At 40.0% G+C, this 17,758-nt stretch overlaps 2 protein-coding genes across 3 annotated transcripts in view; both read right to left on the bottom strand.

Moving 5' to 3' along the window:
- The window catches only part of ITGA1 (integrin subunit alpha 1), a 75,385-nt gene that overhangs the window by 52,826 nt on the left and 4,801 nt on the right, over positions 1-17,758 (bottom strand). The window lies entirely within an intron of this gene.
- Positions 11,751-16,615, bottom strand: PELO (pelota mRNA surveillance and ribosome rescue factor). The gene is made up of 2 exons (XM_074568900.1): positions 15,575-16,615; positions 11,751-14,374 (listed from the first exon to the last, which is right to left on the bottom strand). Exons 1-2 carry the CDS (start codon positions 16,298-16,300, stop codon positions 13,943-13,945), a joined length of 1,158 nt encoding a protein of 385 aa, XP_074425001.1. The 5' UTR covers positions 16,301-16,615; the 3' UTR covers positions 11,751-13,942.

Here is a 17,758-nt window from a genome sequence, read left to right as displayed (position 1 = left end):
TTTCCTCCTGAACATCCCTCTATAACTTTTGTTTCCTACCATCTAGCTTTATCTGTAAGTCCCCAGGACCCTTCATCTCTTGACCTTTTTTTTTGAGATAGAAGATATTTATAGTCATCTATAATTAATTCAGATTTCACACAGAAAGCACCATTAAAATGAACGTGTATGTTATTTTCTGGAATAAACCCCAGAAGCTTAAAAAGGAGCAAGAGATTAATTTAATGCAAAAAATGAATGAATAAGAACTCTTCAACTTAAAGAAAAACATGCTCTTCACAATACTCTCCAAAACTGCACATAGACCTGTAGGTTTCCCTCAGCACAAAGTTCCTCTAGCTTGATAGGAAGATTCAACTATGATGTTTCATCTGGTTTTCTACAAGCTTTCTACTTGCTCATTTATGTTGAATCCCAGTTTTCCAGGCTGATGTCCTGCTGCGGTAAGCTTTCTGCTGTGTAGCCTTGTCGAAAACAGCATGCTAAGCCAGGTTCAGCTATTGATGTGGGAAACACACATTAAAATCCTTAGCAAGCCCCAAAGTCACTTTTTCCATAATGGTTTTTCATTTGACTTCACATTGTTAACTGGACTGCTTTTCCCCCACTAACAGACATACGTCTTTACGTATTTCCAATTAATTTTGTTGCTCTCAAGCTAAATCAAAGGTGAAGTAGATTCACTGAGAATCTTTCTGTTTCTTTTAAACAAGTATGATGCTGAGTATCCAAAGCCTTATTATTCTTATCATGTGAAACAATTCCTAAATATTTCTAAGTATTCTTTTCAGATTTCCTAAGAAATTAAATTCTCTAACACTTGCAAATGGGAGGAAGCAAACCCTAATTTTTTTCATTCTTAAGCAAGTCACTCCCATTCCTTTTCTAGCATATGAAATCAGATAAATCACCTCTCTTCAAGCAATAGTTCCTTCCACATTATGCCTATGATTCAATCCAAAAATGTAGCTGGACTGTGCAATAGGTAGCACAACTGGTTAAAGAGGTCAACTCGTCACTACCTGCTTAAAAAAAACGGTATGACTATCCTCCCATAGCACCATTCTATTATGGTTAATGATCACTTAACTTAAATGTATATTTCAATCCTGTTTTACAGTATCAGTTTTGAAGCTCATCATAAAAACATGTGAAAGCTTGTACAAATAGATCAGAAATTTTGAGGCAGAAATGTTAGTGTGATACGTGTTCAACAGTGTCATGCCTATTCTCCACCCAAAGTAGGTTCATTTTGAGCAGATGGAGACTGGTGACTTTTGTCATTATGCAACATGGCCTACGTCTTTCATAATCTCAATATACTAATATAGGATTAAGGAAAAAGAAAGCACTGAATACTCATCACACTGGCCAGTCCTGTGAGCTGGAGTAAATTACTACCTGTCAGTGTTCAAATGTGAATTTCAAATGTCTACATATTTTTAAGTTTCTTTTGAATCTGTGGTGTGTACTTGTTTTGCCCTGCCAGCCAGCAAGATACCTTTGAAAATTAAAATAAAAATACTCTGTCAAAAAATCGGAGAAAACTGCAAAACACCACAGACAAATTAAGGTACTTCTGAGGGTGGCTGTATTGCTACTATGCTGTTATTTACACATAAAAAGTCTATTTTCTTTTAAGACAACATGAACCACAGCACACATACACACACACAAAAATAAATAAATCAGTCTATCTGATCAATCTAGACTTCATCAGTCTACCTCATCAGACTCAAAAACGCTCATCTAAAAAACGCCTCAGGACAGAAATTCTTTGTGAACATTCTGGGAAATGTTCACTGGGAAACAGATACTCCAGGAACCGATGCAAAATCAATGCCTAGCTGGAAAGTCGTGTTACTATCTCCCTACCAGGATGAAGGACAATTGTTATTTTTCTTGCCTTCCTGACTTGGTATCATTATTCATTAGTTTTTCCCTCCAGTTATTTTCAGGGATTGTTGGGTAATTTTTCTCAAAGGTCAGCAGTCTTAAGGCTAAAATCAGAGTGGAAATGCTTTGGTGGCAATAAAGGCTTTCTGAGAAGCAGCAACTATTTCCATTTCTTTATTTCACAATGGCTACAAACTCCTGTCTTTCACTGCCTTATGCTGAACATAATCATTGGCTTGCTCTCAACTGAATCACTCAAGGCTTCAGGAAGAGAAGAAATCCTCCAAAAGGAAGGGCAAATATCCTGATATGACCCTCTCACACCCAGCTAGCCAGAGCACCACAAGCCAGTTTTCATAGAGTACAGCAAAAACATATGCAGTCAATATGCATGCTAAAAGCCAATAGCTCATATTTTATGTCTATAAAACACATTAATACGAATTCAGCTGCGGACCAAGAAACTGTAAAAAGTGCAGTGGGAAGACAAGATGGAAGCCTACAAATACCTACCTTTTCCTTTGGTCCCATACTTCTCTGATATGTAGTGATTTGGGGGAAAAAAAACAACCCCAGGAGCATGCAGAGAACTTGACCAAGCAAAAAATTCCAGAGCCAAGTGGGGATCGACACACTTCAGAATTAAATCTCAGACATGTATATTTAAAAGAAAAAAAAAAATTAACTTGCAGACTAGTCAAGTTGTCATAGAGACAACAGTCAAGTTGTACAGAGAACACCTTTACTATTATTTCTGCTAATACAGCATCTATAAGAATTTTCAATGGAACACAACAGAACATTTATTTTCTTTATCTGAGCCATCTTCTAGTACAGTATGAGGGGAAACACTATGTTGCTTCAGCTTCTTATGTCATGGCTACATAAAAAGGAATTCCATGTTTCCCAGTTCACAATATGTACTCCCATACTTCAACCAACAGGGACTTGAAACTCTTAAACTTTCAACTGCTTCGTAGCACAAAGACTTATATTATTTTTCAGACGAAGTTGTTATATAAAACAAACAGATTCCAGCAAAGTGTAAATCAAAAGGATTTTTACAAAACTGAACTCCATTTAAACGACACAGGGAGAAGATACAACTGTCCAAGTAGAAAAGAGTATTACAAATGGAAGTATCCTAGTAAAGTTTAAATGATTTTTTGTGTATTTAAATAATCATACTTGCAGTTTTCTCACGGCAGAACTGAAGAGTAAGGGATGAAACGTACTGTTGCTAAAAGCAAATTTTGAAAGGTTTAAAAACGCTTGATATTGAGCTTAGACTGAAAAAAACACCATCATCCAGACAATTCCTCTTTTCTATACACATGTTAATTCTTTGCAATAAATCAATTGTATTGTTAATAATATCATTTAAGATGTTTTTTTAAACTTTTTCTCCTATCAGCAACCAGAAAAATGACTACAGTGAGAATATAGCTGATAAGAGATTGCCTACAGGCAGTAAAGGAAAATAAGTCACATATTTGCTGAAATGCTGGAATTCCACCATGAATGGTCCCCAGATGCTAGGGCTGTCACACCATGAGGTCAGATGGAAGTGCCTCTTCATCCCCAGCTGCACAGCAGCGAAATGCCGCCGGGAATGCCGGCTCTGTCCTGCAGGAGCACGGGTAGCAGGCGCTGCCTCTTTGCACAGATCAGCTCTGACCTGCTCACTAGAAAAATCCTGAGCGTGTCTCAAGCACGCACTGGCATGGGTAATCACGGTATCAGCTCTCTACCAAGACACGCAGAGCTTTTCTGGTTTGAAATTTATGACTTCTCACTGCTAAAAGAGAAGATAATCCTCAGCCTGTATGTTTCCTCACCCATCTCTATCTATGAATTGTTAACAGTGATAAGGAATCTTTTCTTGCACTGTACAGTTTAAAGAATATGGCTCATTGATAACATAACGTTTTACATTTTTAACTGAGAAATCCAAGCAGACAAGAATGTGGGACTGCACATTAAGGAAACCTGAAAATCATCAGTACAAAGGTTTGCTCATTTGGACTAAAAATCCCCGCAAGAACAACTGTTATTGCACTAGGCAATTCAGAGTGCTGCTACACTTATTTATTTACTTTACTCAAGCAGCTTTACTCATCTCATGGTTTAAAACAATCACAGGGACTTTCACAGCCTCACTGTTTTGTACGTTAGTAGCTAATCTCCAGTCTTTCTGTCAATGGATTCAGGTACCAGTCAGTCAGGAGGTGGCATACAGTGTTCACCTGATCATCGGAGAAACTGACAAAGCCAAAAATGCCACGCCAGTATTGCTCAGATAAGAACAAAAGACCTTCCCCCCCCAGTGTATGTTAGAAACTTATTCCCTGAAAGAATGGTGTGTGACATGTTTGAAGTGGAATATGATCAAGATTGGTGCCTCTACCATTGTCATTTCACAGTGCAGTCAGTATGGGAAATAAAGTAATTTTAAAAATTGCATTAACAGTTTATGGGGATTTAATATTCTTCTTTTATGTGGTATATTTTTATAGTCAAGATACTTTTTTTTTTTCAATTAAAAAGTTAATCAATTCTCCACAAGCCAGTATACGACCATGAATCATCAATATTGAACAGCAACATATTGTACCGAAACCTTTAGCATAACAATATGCATCATCAACCATATCTACTCATTTTAAAAGACTAAGACACTCAAGCACCAGTAAGAGCATTAGCAGCTCTTTTGCTGTACTGTTGGTGTGGGGATTTTACTGGTAAACCAGTTGAGAGCACTACGGAACTAATCCTAGGTCTTTTTACTGCAAATGTTCTTTTTCACTGGTCAATAAACAATTCAGGGAAATTTGCAACTAGCCATGAAGAGATTATAAGAGGAAGGTTTGTTTCCCTCCCCAAAATTAAAGCTGGACTCTGGAGGTACAAAAACATCCTGTTTTTTAGATGCAGTTTAAGATAGAGCTATCTACATGAATTACTGGCACTAATAACTTACATTTCCCACCCACAGCACATGAAATACACCCATGATTTTAAGATATCTGTCCACCCCAGTCCTGCTCAGAAAGTATCCTGGTGTTATCAGGAGTTCCATAAAGAACCTGTTACTCTTTCTTTCAAACATCTGCATCAACTTCGGGAAAGTACTGTGGAAGCTTAACAGTGAGGAAATTTTATCTTCTTGAGTAGATGCCACTTGTCCAGTCTAAACTGAAGTTTGCAAAGCTAAAGTCAATTTTGGTATTATTTAAGAGTGACTCATACTTCTAAAGTCAATGGGAGCTGTGAGTGTTAAAAAAAGGACCTCATCAAATGGCACAAAAGAAACTTGTGCCACCACCTTACGTCCCACAATACTCCTTTTGCAAATATGTGCAACCGTATCATAGATTTAATATGAGCTTTATGCAAGTAGCACCTCAACTACTGTTTCAGCAGCAGAGAGTGGCAAAGGGTCACTTCCAGCTTTTCCTTCCAGCCCAGCCATGAGGCAGCACAGCAGTGCTGGCGCTGCGCTCTTTTTATTCTTCTTTGGTCCATGGATCTTTGGATACCACAGTTGCCTTTGTCTGAAGCAGACTTTTCTAAACTGTGCCGATACAGGCAGAGGACCAACTCACTGCAGCTCTCTTCAAAATCATTGAAGAAAACATGCTTTCTAAAGGAATCACTTTTAATGATCAATGACTTGAGCCTGATGCCTGTTTACAAATAAAACGCTCAAAAATTATTTTTTAATAGGTCTTTAAAGCTCCTGGAGGACATCAAACTGGCAGAGATCAAAAGGAAAGCACTCATTAAACCCGTATCAGGTACCTAATCTAAGCATCTTTGCACAGCCAGCTCAGACAGCTAATCCCTGTCTGACACGAGGTCAGTATTGCGGTGCAATCTGGAGCCTCTGCTGAGATGGGGTGGGAACATATGCCCTAAGAGTTGGACTGACACACATGGGGCAACACAACGCTCTGCTAAAATAACAGCAGCAAGCGCTCTGCTTCTCTTCAGAGCACAGGGTACAGGATTGCTGAATTGATTCCTATCTATTGCTGGCAACTACCTCATATTTTTCAGGGTAAACAAACTCCATAGAAAAGCGACCTTTTGCTCTGATTTTTCTGACTGGAAGGCTGTTCCAACTTCTCATTTTTCCAGTAGTAGGAACTTTCTGCTCTCCAACATACATTTATTTCTTGCCAGTTCTTATGTCAAAATAAAAGTTCTCAAGCTAGGGAACAAAGTAGTTTTAAAAGTGTTCTAGAAGTAAAAGCGAAAACTTCCATTTCAAGCATTTGGGCTACTGCTCAAAGCTCTAAACATTTTTCAGTGATAATGTCAACACTCTCCCCTGGAAAAAAAGACGACTATTACAAATTTATATAATCTATTTAGGCTAGAAAGACAAGTCTTCAAAATTAGGAAAGGTGAGACTCACAATTATCAGCATTAATTGTCCACATTTTTTTCTTTATGAACACTTGGTAGGATTTTTGTTCTGATAACAAAAATATACAGGATCATGAAAGTAGACTTGGATAAAACATATGCAGACAGTTTGCAATTGCTTAAGCAATCATAAATCTGTTGTTTACCAAGATCACAATGCTTAACTGTGTATTAATAGAGTTTTAATAACTGATTTCTGAGGCTTCTAAAAAAAGAAGTCTAAAAACTTGGGTTGGTATGACTAGACTTACTAGTATCTTAAAAAACAAATCTTTAGTAGAAACAACCAGAAACACTGTTAAAAAAAAACAACAAACCTTTTAACATTATTTTTTTTGTCTTTCCCATAGTGTTTCACTACGCACCCCCTCAAAAACTGTGGAAGGTTTATTTCAATCAGCTGCTGTTGTTGTTTGTTGTCTGTGTTTTTTAATGTCTGACTAGAAATTTTTCCTTTGTTTATCACACTGAGTCCCAATGCAACACATTGAGGTGTTTGTTTCACAAAGCACTACATACTACTTTTGAAAAAGAAGGCAGCTTTCAGACAGGTATGAAAGGAAAACAAAGACCACCTTTCACAAGCCTTAGATACAGCAATGACTCCAGGGGTGACATTTGTGTAGCAGGCTTGTCAGAAATTAGTTACTCCACAGTGACAGGATTAGCAAGGTCCTCAATTTTATCAATTTTAGTCTCGGCCTTAGGCTCAAGGTTCTTGTACCTCGGACACAAATTTAATCACATCAGACAGCATCTTACCCTCAAGCTGAGGACGAGCTGTCAGAGCTCAGTACAGATATTTCAAACATCCACTGCAGCTCTCCTTGTTGAAGAAGCCCCACACCCAACAGACCATCTCACGTTTTCCATTGAACCAAAGCTTTTCATCTTTCCTCACGGCTCTGGAACTTGGAAGAGCTCCTTCATGAGGCAGCTGCTCCATTTCTGCCCCTCACCACTGTTGTCCCAGCAGCTCCCAGGTACAGCCTTGCAGCGAGGGCAGCTGCTGCACCAGGAGGCACTGCTGTCCTTGCAGACATCTGATGTTCTCCCAGCACCGTATCTGAAAAAAGGCCATTTCAGCTTCTTTTAGCCACCCTATCGCAGAACAGCAGTTTCCACTCGGGAGAGGAATAAATCACATGGGATAAAACAGTTCTCCAAAAGGAGTGGAAGTGGTCTTTTGGCAACTATTTGGGTAAGATAAACAAATGCAATTATTTGTCTCACACCTAAACTAAAACATCTACACCAGTATTAAACATGTTAAGTCACCAGGCTGAACACTGCAGGTCAAAGAAAAGGCAAATTCTCTTCAGCAACACCCGCTGCAGCTTTCAGAGCTTCAGAAACGGCTGAAGGAGACCTCAATGAGCATTCAACATCCTAAATGTAGCGCTTGCTACAAAGCTCCTCCTACCATAAACAAATCTAAGGCCTGAAGATAACTACCTAGCCTGTGCCCCTAGTCATTCTTCCTTCAGCTACCAAAGCAACTACAAGCTAAGAATAAAGTGACCTTTATTTTTATATGAAGATACCACATTCTTTGAGGGTACTGCATCTTTAAACACACACAGACATATCTTTACATACATTTTGTTCTGAAGTCCTTTCAGTAAAAAGTCAGCTGAAAACTTTTGTACTAAGTGAAGTAAAGGTCTAAGGATTTGTATTAAGGCTGAAATTAGGCTGTATTAAGGCAGGAAATAATCTGCCTGTCTTCAAAAGTAGATTTGCTTGGCTACCACCAGGTCCAAAATCTTTTTGAAACATGGAAGCCTACTCAGGGCTTTTTTCTGAAACATGGAGACTACCGCTGGAGTGTGTTAGGTAGGAACAGTCCCACTGTTCAATCACTTTCCTGTCTCATTCAGATCAGAAATCTGAAAATTGTCTCCCACATCCCAAGAGACATCATACCTGAGTCAGTTGTCATTTAGCTATTTCAGACAAAATATAAAAATATTTACTTGGTTATACAATGTGGAACTATACTCACTAAAGACACTGACAGAAAAGGGAGCATCTTTAGCCTAGTGTTAACAATGAAAGAGAAAAGGGTCATAAGCTTCGTATCTTCTGTCCCATATGACTCTTTAAACCCCGAGTCTCTTTCTTCGCTATTCTAGGCTTGGCTTTGATTAGAAATTCCATTTCAGACTAGAGAAAAAACTTCCCACCAAGTCTGGTATGTACATTCCTAAAAAGGAGGACTGGCTTCAACTAATTAACGTTCTCTAATGGAACCGCTATTTTGTCACAGCATTCATGATCAGCTCTAATTTGACTTCTAAGTAATTATTAGAGTAGCATGACAGTAATTACATTAGCTGTGAAGACAGCATTTCCCAAAAAGAGGGCAATAAATTAGATATCGATATAGCAAAATCTGACAAGAGCTGGCAGGGCTTGAAAGCTGCTGCTTCGTGTTGCATTTCCCAGAAGACACTGATTTGGAAGCAAGTACTGCTCTGCTATCGGCCCCCTCTGTTTCTTGTACAGCCCTCAAGTGGGACAAGAGGAAGAATTACTTTCAGACAACAGAATAAACAAGTATGATTTCAGAGACTTTTTCCTCACACTCTGTTTTAGGCTAAGACACCTTAGGAAACAATTTTTTCACAGAAAAGCTATACGACATTTCTATAACAGTCAAGTTCAGAAGTTTACAGAGGATATGCACTACAGTTTGGTTGTTAGACGAGAGAGATTTCTTTCCTTTACATTCTGTATCATGCAGTTATCCTCAAATAGAAGTCAATGCCTTACTTGAGTCAAGCATAAAAAATGTGGCAGGACTAAACATTGCGCTTATTAAGCAATTCTTTGGGCAACTGTCACAGAAGCAGTTCCACAGCCTAGCCTATGTTTACTCTTTCCACTGCTGAAAAAGCACAGGCTTGATCCATGTCAGAGCCTGAATTGAGAACTGTAACAATAATCAGAAGACTCAAATGCTTAGGCATTTTCTTAACTCTAAATTAGGAGAATAATGAGTTTGCAAAATACTATTTTCACATGCGAAATCTGAATACAACAGTCTCTAAAAGCAACTTGTGTCTGTTATAGAAGAAATATGGATACTGCAAAATAATCTACTGCAATGCCATGTTGCTCTTCTGCTCCCACCCTGGGCTAAATCAAACCAAAACTGAGAAATCCTAACAGCACCAAAACTTTTATCATTGACTTTGTAACAAGTTGCAGGTGTGTACTTAACAAGAACTGAGAAGGGAACATGTCCCAAGCCTGTATCATTCCCCACATTAGCACAGCTTGAACAAAATTCTTTTTTGTTTAATAGTCATCAACTTGAACCACCTCAGCTGCACCTAGCTCTATGTTTTAAGAACTTCATTCCAAAATAAACATTTTAACTTTATCTTAAAAAAAAGGGGGAACTGATAAAAGCAAATTCAAGTCTGAAGTTGTGCCGTATCTAAAATGTACAAAGACAAGTAGTTTTCTGAAGTCATTCCTTCATTTTTTTTTGTTATTAAGTGTCTTGCAGGAATTCCAATTTTGGGTTATAAACAAGGATTCCGAATTGCAGACCACCTAATTGCAGTTTCACGTTTTTAAAATTGCTTTCTTAGCTCTTTTGTAAAAGAAATAGGCCACACACTGCACAAATGTGACTTCAGATAAATCAACACCACAAACATTACGAGAGCATGTCGTTTTCATGCAAAACTAGACATCTACTCCCTTATGAAACACGCTTGTCTTCTTTAAAAATAGAGATATGAAAATCTGAGATAAAAGTGAAAGGACTGGGTGACTAAAAAAGATTGCATGCACGTGATACACCTTTTATCCCCACTTTGCCTTTATGAAACTGAGTGTATTTTCTGGATGGATATTGCAGCTTCCAGAAAGAGGAAGAGAGGCTCAAGCTGTAAAGCAAGTCCACTGAGAAGGCAGCTATAACATACCTTCACAGAAAAAGGCAAACCATGGTCAGCAGATCAGAAGTTAAACTAAGAAATTTTCAAAGTGTAAGTAATATAGTTTTAATATTCAGGGCTACTTAACCTTTGAGAAAACAGTAGCAAATGAAATTACTTCATACATTTACATGGCTTTAAAAACATCACGCTATTTATGTTAACATGTTATGTTAACAACGCTAGTTATGTTACAAATTAAGCTGAAGAGTTATGGGCTCTTATCACACTGGTGGTCAGGGAGTGGTCAAAAGATCATTTATTACCAGCATTTTACTCATATAGTGTTCAAGGGTGAAGACAGGAAGGGAGGGAGATGAGGAATTCCATAGGTCAAATCCTGTTAAATGCTTTACAGTTTTACTAAAAGTTTTATCTTTTATTTTGCTTTATAGCTAGTAGGATTATTTCGATCTCTTGCTGGTGGTGACCTCATGTTTTGCATCAAACTTTATTTGGTAAACAATCACAAAATAATAACAACTGGATTCAAATGCCAAAGGTGACAAAACTAACAAACTGGGACCTGTTCCAAACTGTAAGTTTGCAAGAGAGGCTTTCTGAACTAAAGTAATGAATTTATTTGAATCTTTGAAGCTAAGAGCACAGCAGGGTTCAGGATCAAGCTGATTTCATGATACTTTTTAAAGCTTTCTTCCTACCAAATTTAATAAACATTAAGAAGGCCTACAATGTGTATTTGTCTATTTTGAAAACTGAAAAATTGGAAGATAAACCATGCTACTAATTCACAGAATTGTTAGAACATAATCAGAACCTGAGACGCTGTTCAAAATTACTTGAATATTTTATGGTGCAAGAGAACAATTTTCATATTGCGGACTGGTTTTAGTTCCTGTATGTTTAGTTCCAAAGAGAAGACACAAAAAGTATTTTCCCATGGCTCTAGCACTTAACTCATTTGATCTGCAGATAACATGCATCTTCCGCGTAAGTGTTATCTACACACAGACATTAAAGTTTGTGTTAGACAAGCATCTTTGTCAATCTGGACTTTTCAACTATTCAAAATTCCTTTAAATGTAAAAGATACTAGCAACCCTGGAAGTTTGCCAGGTCAAGCATCTGCAACTACTGAACACAGCCTACTTTCAATACCAAGCCCTTAAGCTGTTTCCTGAAACAGGATGTATTTGTCTACATAGTGATTGTATATTTATTTTACTACAAAAATGCTTACCAAAAAAAAAAATCCCACCCTTCCATACTTTGGGCAACTAGATGTGTATTTCTTTCAGAGACTTAATGCCATGATAGAAATAGCTAAAAAAAGAAACAGAAATTGTAAAGTCAGTGCAGAATTTTAGTTCTAAGTGTAAATAATTCAAAGAATCACTATGAACATGTTTTCTTATCAGATGTTTGCTGTTATACCTTAAAAAAACCAAATAAGCAGCAAAATAGCTGCTTGTTTTCCTTGGTCATACACCACCACAAGCACAAAACTTAAGACTTGCAGAACGGCCATTGTAATCTTCTCATAGTATACATCAAAAACTCTTAATTTCTTGTTTAAAATTGAACAACTAGAATCAATTTGGTCTAATAAAATAGCAAACCATTCCACAATCAAGAAACAGTTTGATTTGTCTCTCAGTTTGCTGAGAATGAAACTAAGAATTTCCTGGTATATTACAATTTTGAATCTAAGTTTCATTTGTGTACAATTTTAACAAATTGGCATTACTTATAAGAAGAGAAATACCAGCTTATCTTAAAGAAATTAACAGCTTTTAGACACCATGTACCTGTTTAAAGCTATAATTTGCTGCATATAAGTTACACTTTTTGAAGGTCAGATTCTTCTACCTGTTTCATATAATCTCTATATTTAAGTCCATATACAGCAGGGATCAGAGTGCTTTCTAGCTGGCAAAGTGTATAATCAACTTAGGCAGATTTATAAAAGAAAAAAAGAGAAATTTTAATTTAACCAGTCCTGACTGCTGAAGGAAACCTACCCGAACATTCTGCAACTTCTGGCACTCAACACCATTGAAGATAAAAATGTAAAGCTCAAGTAACATAGCTTATCTGTGTAAACTGACTCTAAACAATTGTCTTAATGGGCTTGTTTGTCTTCAGTGAGAGAAGAATCAGTATTAATAAAGTACAGCTCTAATGTAAGTTCTGTTCACTCGCTCCTTAGACTGTGGATGATGGGAAAAGGGGAGATGGCTTTTAATCCCAAAGTACTTTTCTATCAAGGAGTTTAGGCTGACGTTTCAGCTAGCAATAGATAACACCAAATTCACAGAGCTGGCACACACCAACATATGGCAGTACTATTAAAAATGCTTTTTCTAAAATTATTCTACCCAGCCTAAAAGTTTTGGTGTTTTCATTTTTAATCTTCCATTGCTATGTCCCTTTCTGTATTTCAGCAGTCTGTCTTCCACGTTTTTCTTAAATGAAATTATTTTTGGCAACTCTCTCCTGTTGCCTCCCTCCAACCACATTTAAAAAAGGAATGCTTATTTGAACACACAACCTACACAATCAAACATTTGTTTAAATTGAACAATCCCCTTGCAGATATGTCAGAATATGAAATCTTAGGCTGAGAAAGAAAAACTGCTTTATTGTCCAGTGAAGAAAAAAAACTTTATAGTGCCTCTCAATACTTTGAGCAGATCACATAATCGGAAAATTAATTTTGATTTTTACAGCTGTCATTATCTTAAACTGAAGTTTGATTTATAAATTTGTAATCCTTCCTTCTGTATCACAGCTTATGTATGTTTTTAAAGAGGTACACAAATAGACAAATACCAGATTATGAACTGTCTTAAACTATTTGTTGTCAGAAGATTCCTCATGGAAAATAGGGTCTTGATTTTGAAAGCCTTTTCATATACCTTCTCTGACCTGAGTGCTAAATAACCCCAGTGCCAATTTACCAGAACACAGTTAATGACAAGATACTTATACCTTGTTAGCCTTCAGGACAATCCCAAGATAACAGCATTCAGAAAGATAAGTGAAATCGGTGCACTAAGCTTCACAATTTATCTAGCACCTACTACCATATTAGGGAGGAAATGGTTATTTTAAAGGGTCTAGTTTCTGAAAGATTGCTTCAGGTGTTTAACAGAAATATTTAAGTGCTTAAACTCATAACGCCAAAAAAACCCCTAACAGATTATGTTGATCCCACTCCTTTGCCACATTTTACGAAGAACGTTGAGTTCCTAAGAAGATGAAGCACAGCTTTTGTAGGTCTTACATGAAGAAGTTTACATTTGTTTTACAATATGGTTTTCAAGCATTTAAACAGAATTAGACAGTCTGACATAGTTTTCTCCCTTTTAGTTTATTATTTTTTCATACACATTCCAAAACAATAAGCTGCCAGTCTGCTTTAAATGCAGAATGAGCAGCTTCAGAAGTGAAATTAATTTCTTGTACTGCTGGAGGTCCACGGTATAACCTGCAAAACCAGTTAGCTCCAATGCACAGTATACCAATAATCATTACCACAGAACAGGTATCCATTAGTGTGCTGAGCAGAGCTACATACTGTGAGAAATACTACCAAAAACACGTCATGGCACATCTGCACACAGTATTTAGGAAGGGAGGACCTTTAATGTCATTTCAACATGACTTGGAAAAGAAACTGTGAAATGAAGTCACTGTTATCAATCCTCTTCAGAGCTAGATTCATCTTCCTGGTCAGAAAGCTCAGCAACAGGAAAGCGCAGGATGGCTGCCACCCCTGTCAGCTGGCCAAGCTGCTCTCCAGACACATGAAGGCTGGAGAAAATGCGTACTGTGCCCATGTTCTCCCGTACACTATCTACCAATTTAACATATCGGGCACGTGTAGCCACATCCTGGTGTCGGAAAAGCTCATCACTGATCAGCAAGGTATCGATGGCCATGGCTTCATTGGCCTTCTCCACATGTTTTAGACCATAAAAAGCACGGTCAGGCTCATGCTGCAGCATTTTATAGAAGTCATCTAAGGCTTTGACCTCACCAGCTGCCTTAGTGTCAGAGAGACGGCTAGTTACAGCTGGGTCGCAGAGGGCTTCCTTCAATGCGTATTTATGTCCGGAGGAAGAGTGGACCTACAGTAAAAAAAGTCAAAGATTTGGGTTGTGTTTTTTTTTAAATAAAAAGGACCATTTTCTTGATTAGCCAACCACAAACAGCTTCCACTATACATAATCTTCATCTCGTTAACTATTCAAGGAAGTTACGTCTTTCTTGAAATCTACATGAATCTTTTCTTAAAAGATCTCTCCTGCAACATATACCAAATCCCTTAAACTGTAGTTTGAGAAGTGCAGGAAAGCTGTTTCTCTTACTCAAACATAGGGCCACTTGAAACAAAAAAAAATAAAACTTAAGCCTCTTTTAAAGCGTTCAAGAAGAGGAATACCTCTTAAGACTGCACACATACAGTGCAAAAGCATCAAGTCTCGCACAACTGCATAGCTACTATGCTTACAAAGCTGTGAAGTACATTAAAGCTTCTCACACTTATTATTACCACTTTGCTACAAATGCAAAAGCAGGCTTATTGGATCAATTTGTCTCCTATGGGTTGTGGCCATTAAGTATTGTGACACATTTCGCAGTCTGCTCCCCCCCCACCGCCCCGCCCATCCTGCCCCGCCCTTTTGCAAGCATAGATTACTTTTATCTATTAATTGTATCATTAATTGGATCTATTAAACGCATCGTTTTAAAAATGATACAAGTATCCTTAAGAAAAGGAAAACTTATTTTAGGCTCCGAGTGTGCCTACTTCAGTGAAATCAGGCAAAAAAACCCACCCACTCAATCAATGAGACGGCTAAGGAAAAAATGCTAGGGCCTGCACAACCTTTAGCTGTTAACACCACAATTAACTAGCCTCTATCATATCCAGTTTTTTTCTTCTTTAAAAAGCTTTAGAAAGCTGTTATTAATTATGCATGCCATATGCTATGACTGTACACAGATTAACATTACAGCTAAACTATTTTCCAACTTGCACTTCACTCTTGATTGAAGATAAAATATGCCCTTATAGGGAATCTGAAATATTTAATACTTTCTCTGCTACACATTAAGGTATCCTAGGAAAGGACCATCCCTGTATCTTGCAAAATTACCTTATAGTTTGGGAGACATGAGAATAATTTCCTTATGATGCTCAGACAAAAAAATGTATTTTCTCTAATAAGTTAATTCCTTCCCATCACCCTTGTAATTATCTTCTATTATCACAGACAGCTCTTAAACGTCCTTTTACCCACTCTGGAAGCTCCTTATCTCCTTACCTGCAGGAATTTGGATCTGTTCTCCAGCAGAAGCTTGTTGTCCGTCTTGATCGCCTGCTGGAACATGTAGTCACAAAACTGCTCCCGTACGAAGCCCGGGCTAGCCACCAGTACACACTTCACCACCTCAAAGTTGATATGCCGCTGGATGGCTTGCACCACCTGCTCGTAAAACCTCTCCAGGGCCCGGTCGTGCTGACTGCAGTTCCCTTTCCGTTTGCGGGGGATGTTCACCTCCACCTTGGCACGGGTAAGCGTCATGCTCGGCGTGACCAGGCAGACATGAGCCAACCCTTCCTGCATGACCACGGCTGCGACATCGGCGCTCCAGGCTGGGTCGCAGGCCTGCTCGATGCGCTCCAGCACCACGCTGTCCCACTGCTTCTTTGCCAGCGTGAACTGCCGGTTGGGCTCCAGCTCGATGGTGTGGTAGGCCCCCATCTTGACATACTCGTTCTCTTGGATGTTAGTGCCCTTGACCCGCAGCTGGCAGGCCTGTGAGTCAAAGTCGATGGTCTCCACGCAGAGGGTGAGGGTGGTGCGGATGCGGTTGCTGCCCACGCTGCCCGTGGCCGACTCGGTCTGCACCTTCCGGATGGTGGAGGCCCGCAAGCTGTCACCCACCTGCAGCAGGTTGTAGGTGTGCCACATGTCCTCGGGCTCCTCGGGGATCAGCGTCACCTGCCCGGCATTGTCCTTCTCTAGGTCCTTCCTCACCAGCTTCATCCTGGCGGTTCCTTGCGGCCCTGCTTCCCCTCGGCCGCGGCGGCAGCGGCCTGCAGGCCCGCCCGAGAGGCCTGGCGGCGGAAGGCGCGCGGACAGACAGCCTACCTCGGGCCGCGACGGACGGCCCTTCGCGAACAGCGGCGTCGGTCCCGCGGCGAAGCGCGGCCCGGTGCCTCAGGCGCGGCGAGACTGCTCCTCCGCGCACCCCACGGCGCCTCGCCGCCCCACAGCGCGTGCGCACAGCCCGTCCTGACGGGCGCCGGCCGGGGGCGCGCCTCCCCCCCCCGCGCCTGATCGCCTCTGCGCCCGGCACGCATGCGCGCGAGCGCCTTCGCCTCCGGAGCCGGCGCATGCGCGGGGGCGGCGCGCGCGGGTGGTGGTTCTGAGAGCGGTGAGGGGAACCGCCTCCCTCCGCGTGCCGGAGCGGGCTCTACGGAGCGGAACCTTCTGCGGGGGTAGGAGGCGGCAGCCGCGATGCCCCTGTGTGCCGAGCGGCAGGAGAGGGCTGGAAATCGGCGTGTATCTGTGCGACAGCCCCTCCGTGAGGGAAGCGGCGGGGGGGAAGGCCGCTCTGGCCCTTCCCCTCTAAGCTGCTTACAGCGACGATTCAAACTTCCCAAGGCTTCTAGCGCGGCCCCTCACGTTTGAGACGACAGGAAAAAAAAAACCCGCAAACTAAGTAGTTGTGGAAAGTTATGGTTAAAGACCGAGAAAGGTACGGCCGAGGAGCCAGTTTTCTGGGGGCGGTGAGAGGAAGTGGCGGTACCTCAGGCAGGGGGCACGGGCAGCGCCGAGGAGGCGGCAGGAAAACCAGAGCCGGGCGCCGCCAGAACCCGAGCCGTTACTTTGACATCGCTCTTATGCTGAACTTCAGTTTAGAAGGTTTTTTTTGGTTAAACTTGAAAGGTACACTTCAGCCTATACCGAAACTTGACCTGAGTCCGCTAATTCTCAGTCAGAATGAAGCAGTTCTGAGAAGCTTCAAGAGGCAGATGTGGATGTTTCAAATGAAGTTCGATGTTGACAAGTGTGAGTAATATGCCTCACAGAAAACTTTTAATTAACACACAGATTAGTTCACTGATATTTGCACGGAAAAGGGACCTGAACAATAACTAGACAGCTCAATTTGCAGCCTAGACAAATTTATCAAGCCAGAAATAACATAAAGAAAGATAATGTCATTATGCAAGTACTGCGGATTATTTTGAAATGATGCAAGGCAAGGAAAATTGGATTTCAGAATGAATGTTGCAAATTTAGAAAGAGTGAGAAAAAATGAAAAGAATGGATGATAGAAGAAATGCTTGTATGAAGAATGACTCAAAAGAACAAAAATATTCGAGAAAGACAAACTGTCAGGGCAAGCGGAACAAATACAGTAAGTTTGGAATGTCTACACATTCAGTCTGGTAACTGAAAAGAGGACATCCTATTAGAGATAAGAAAGTGGCAAAT

This window comes from Larus michahellis, chromosome Z, assembly GCF_964199755.1.
Source record: "Larus michahellis chromosome Z, bLarMic1.1, whole genome shotgun sequence".
Classification (NCBI taxonomy): Eukaryota; Metazoa; Chordata; class Aves; order Charadriiformes; family Laridae; genus Larus; species Larus michahellis.
Note: the sequence above shows the minus strand (reverse complement) of the source record. Positions and strands in the feature narration are given on the sequence as shown.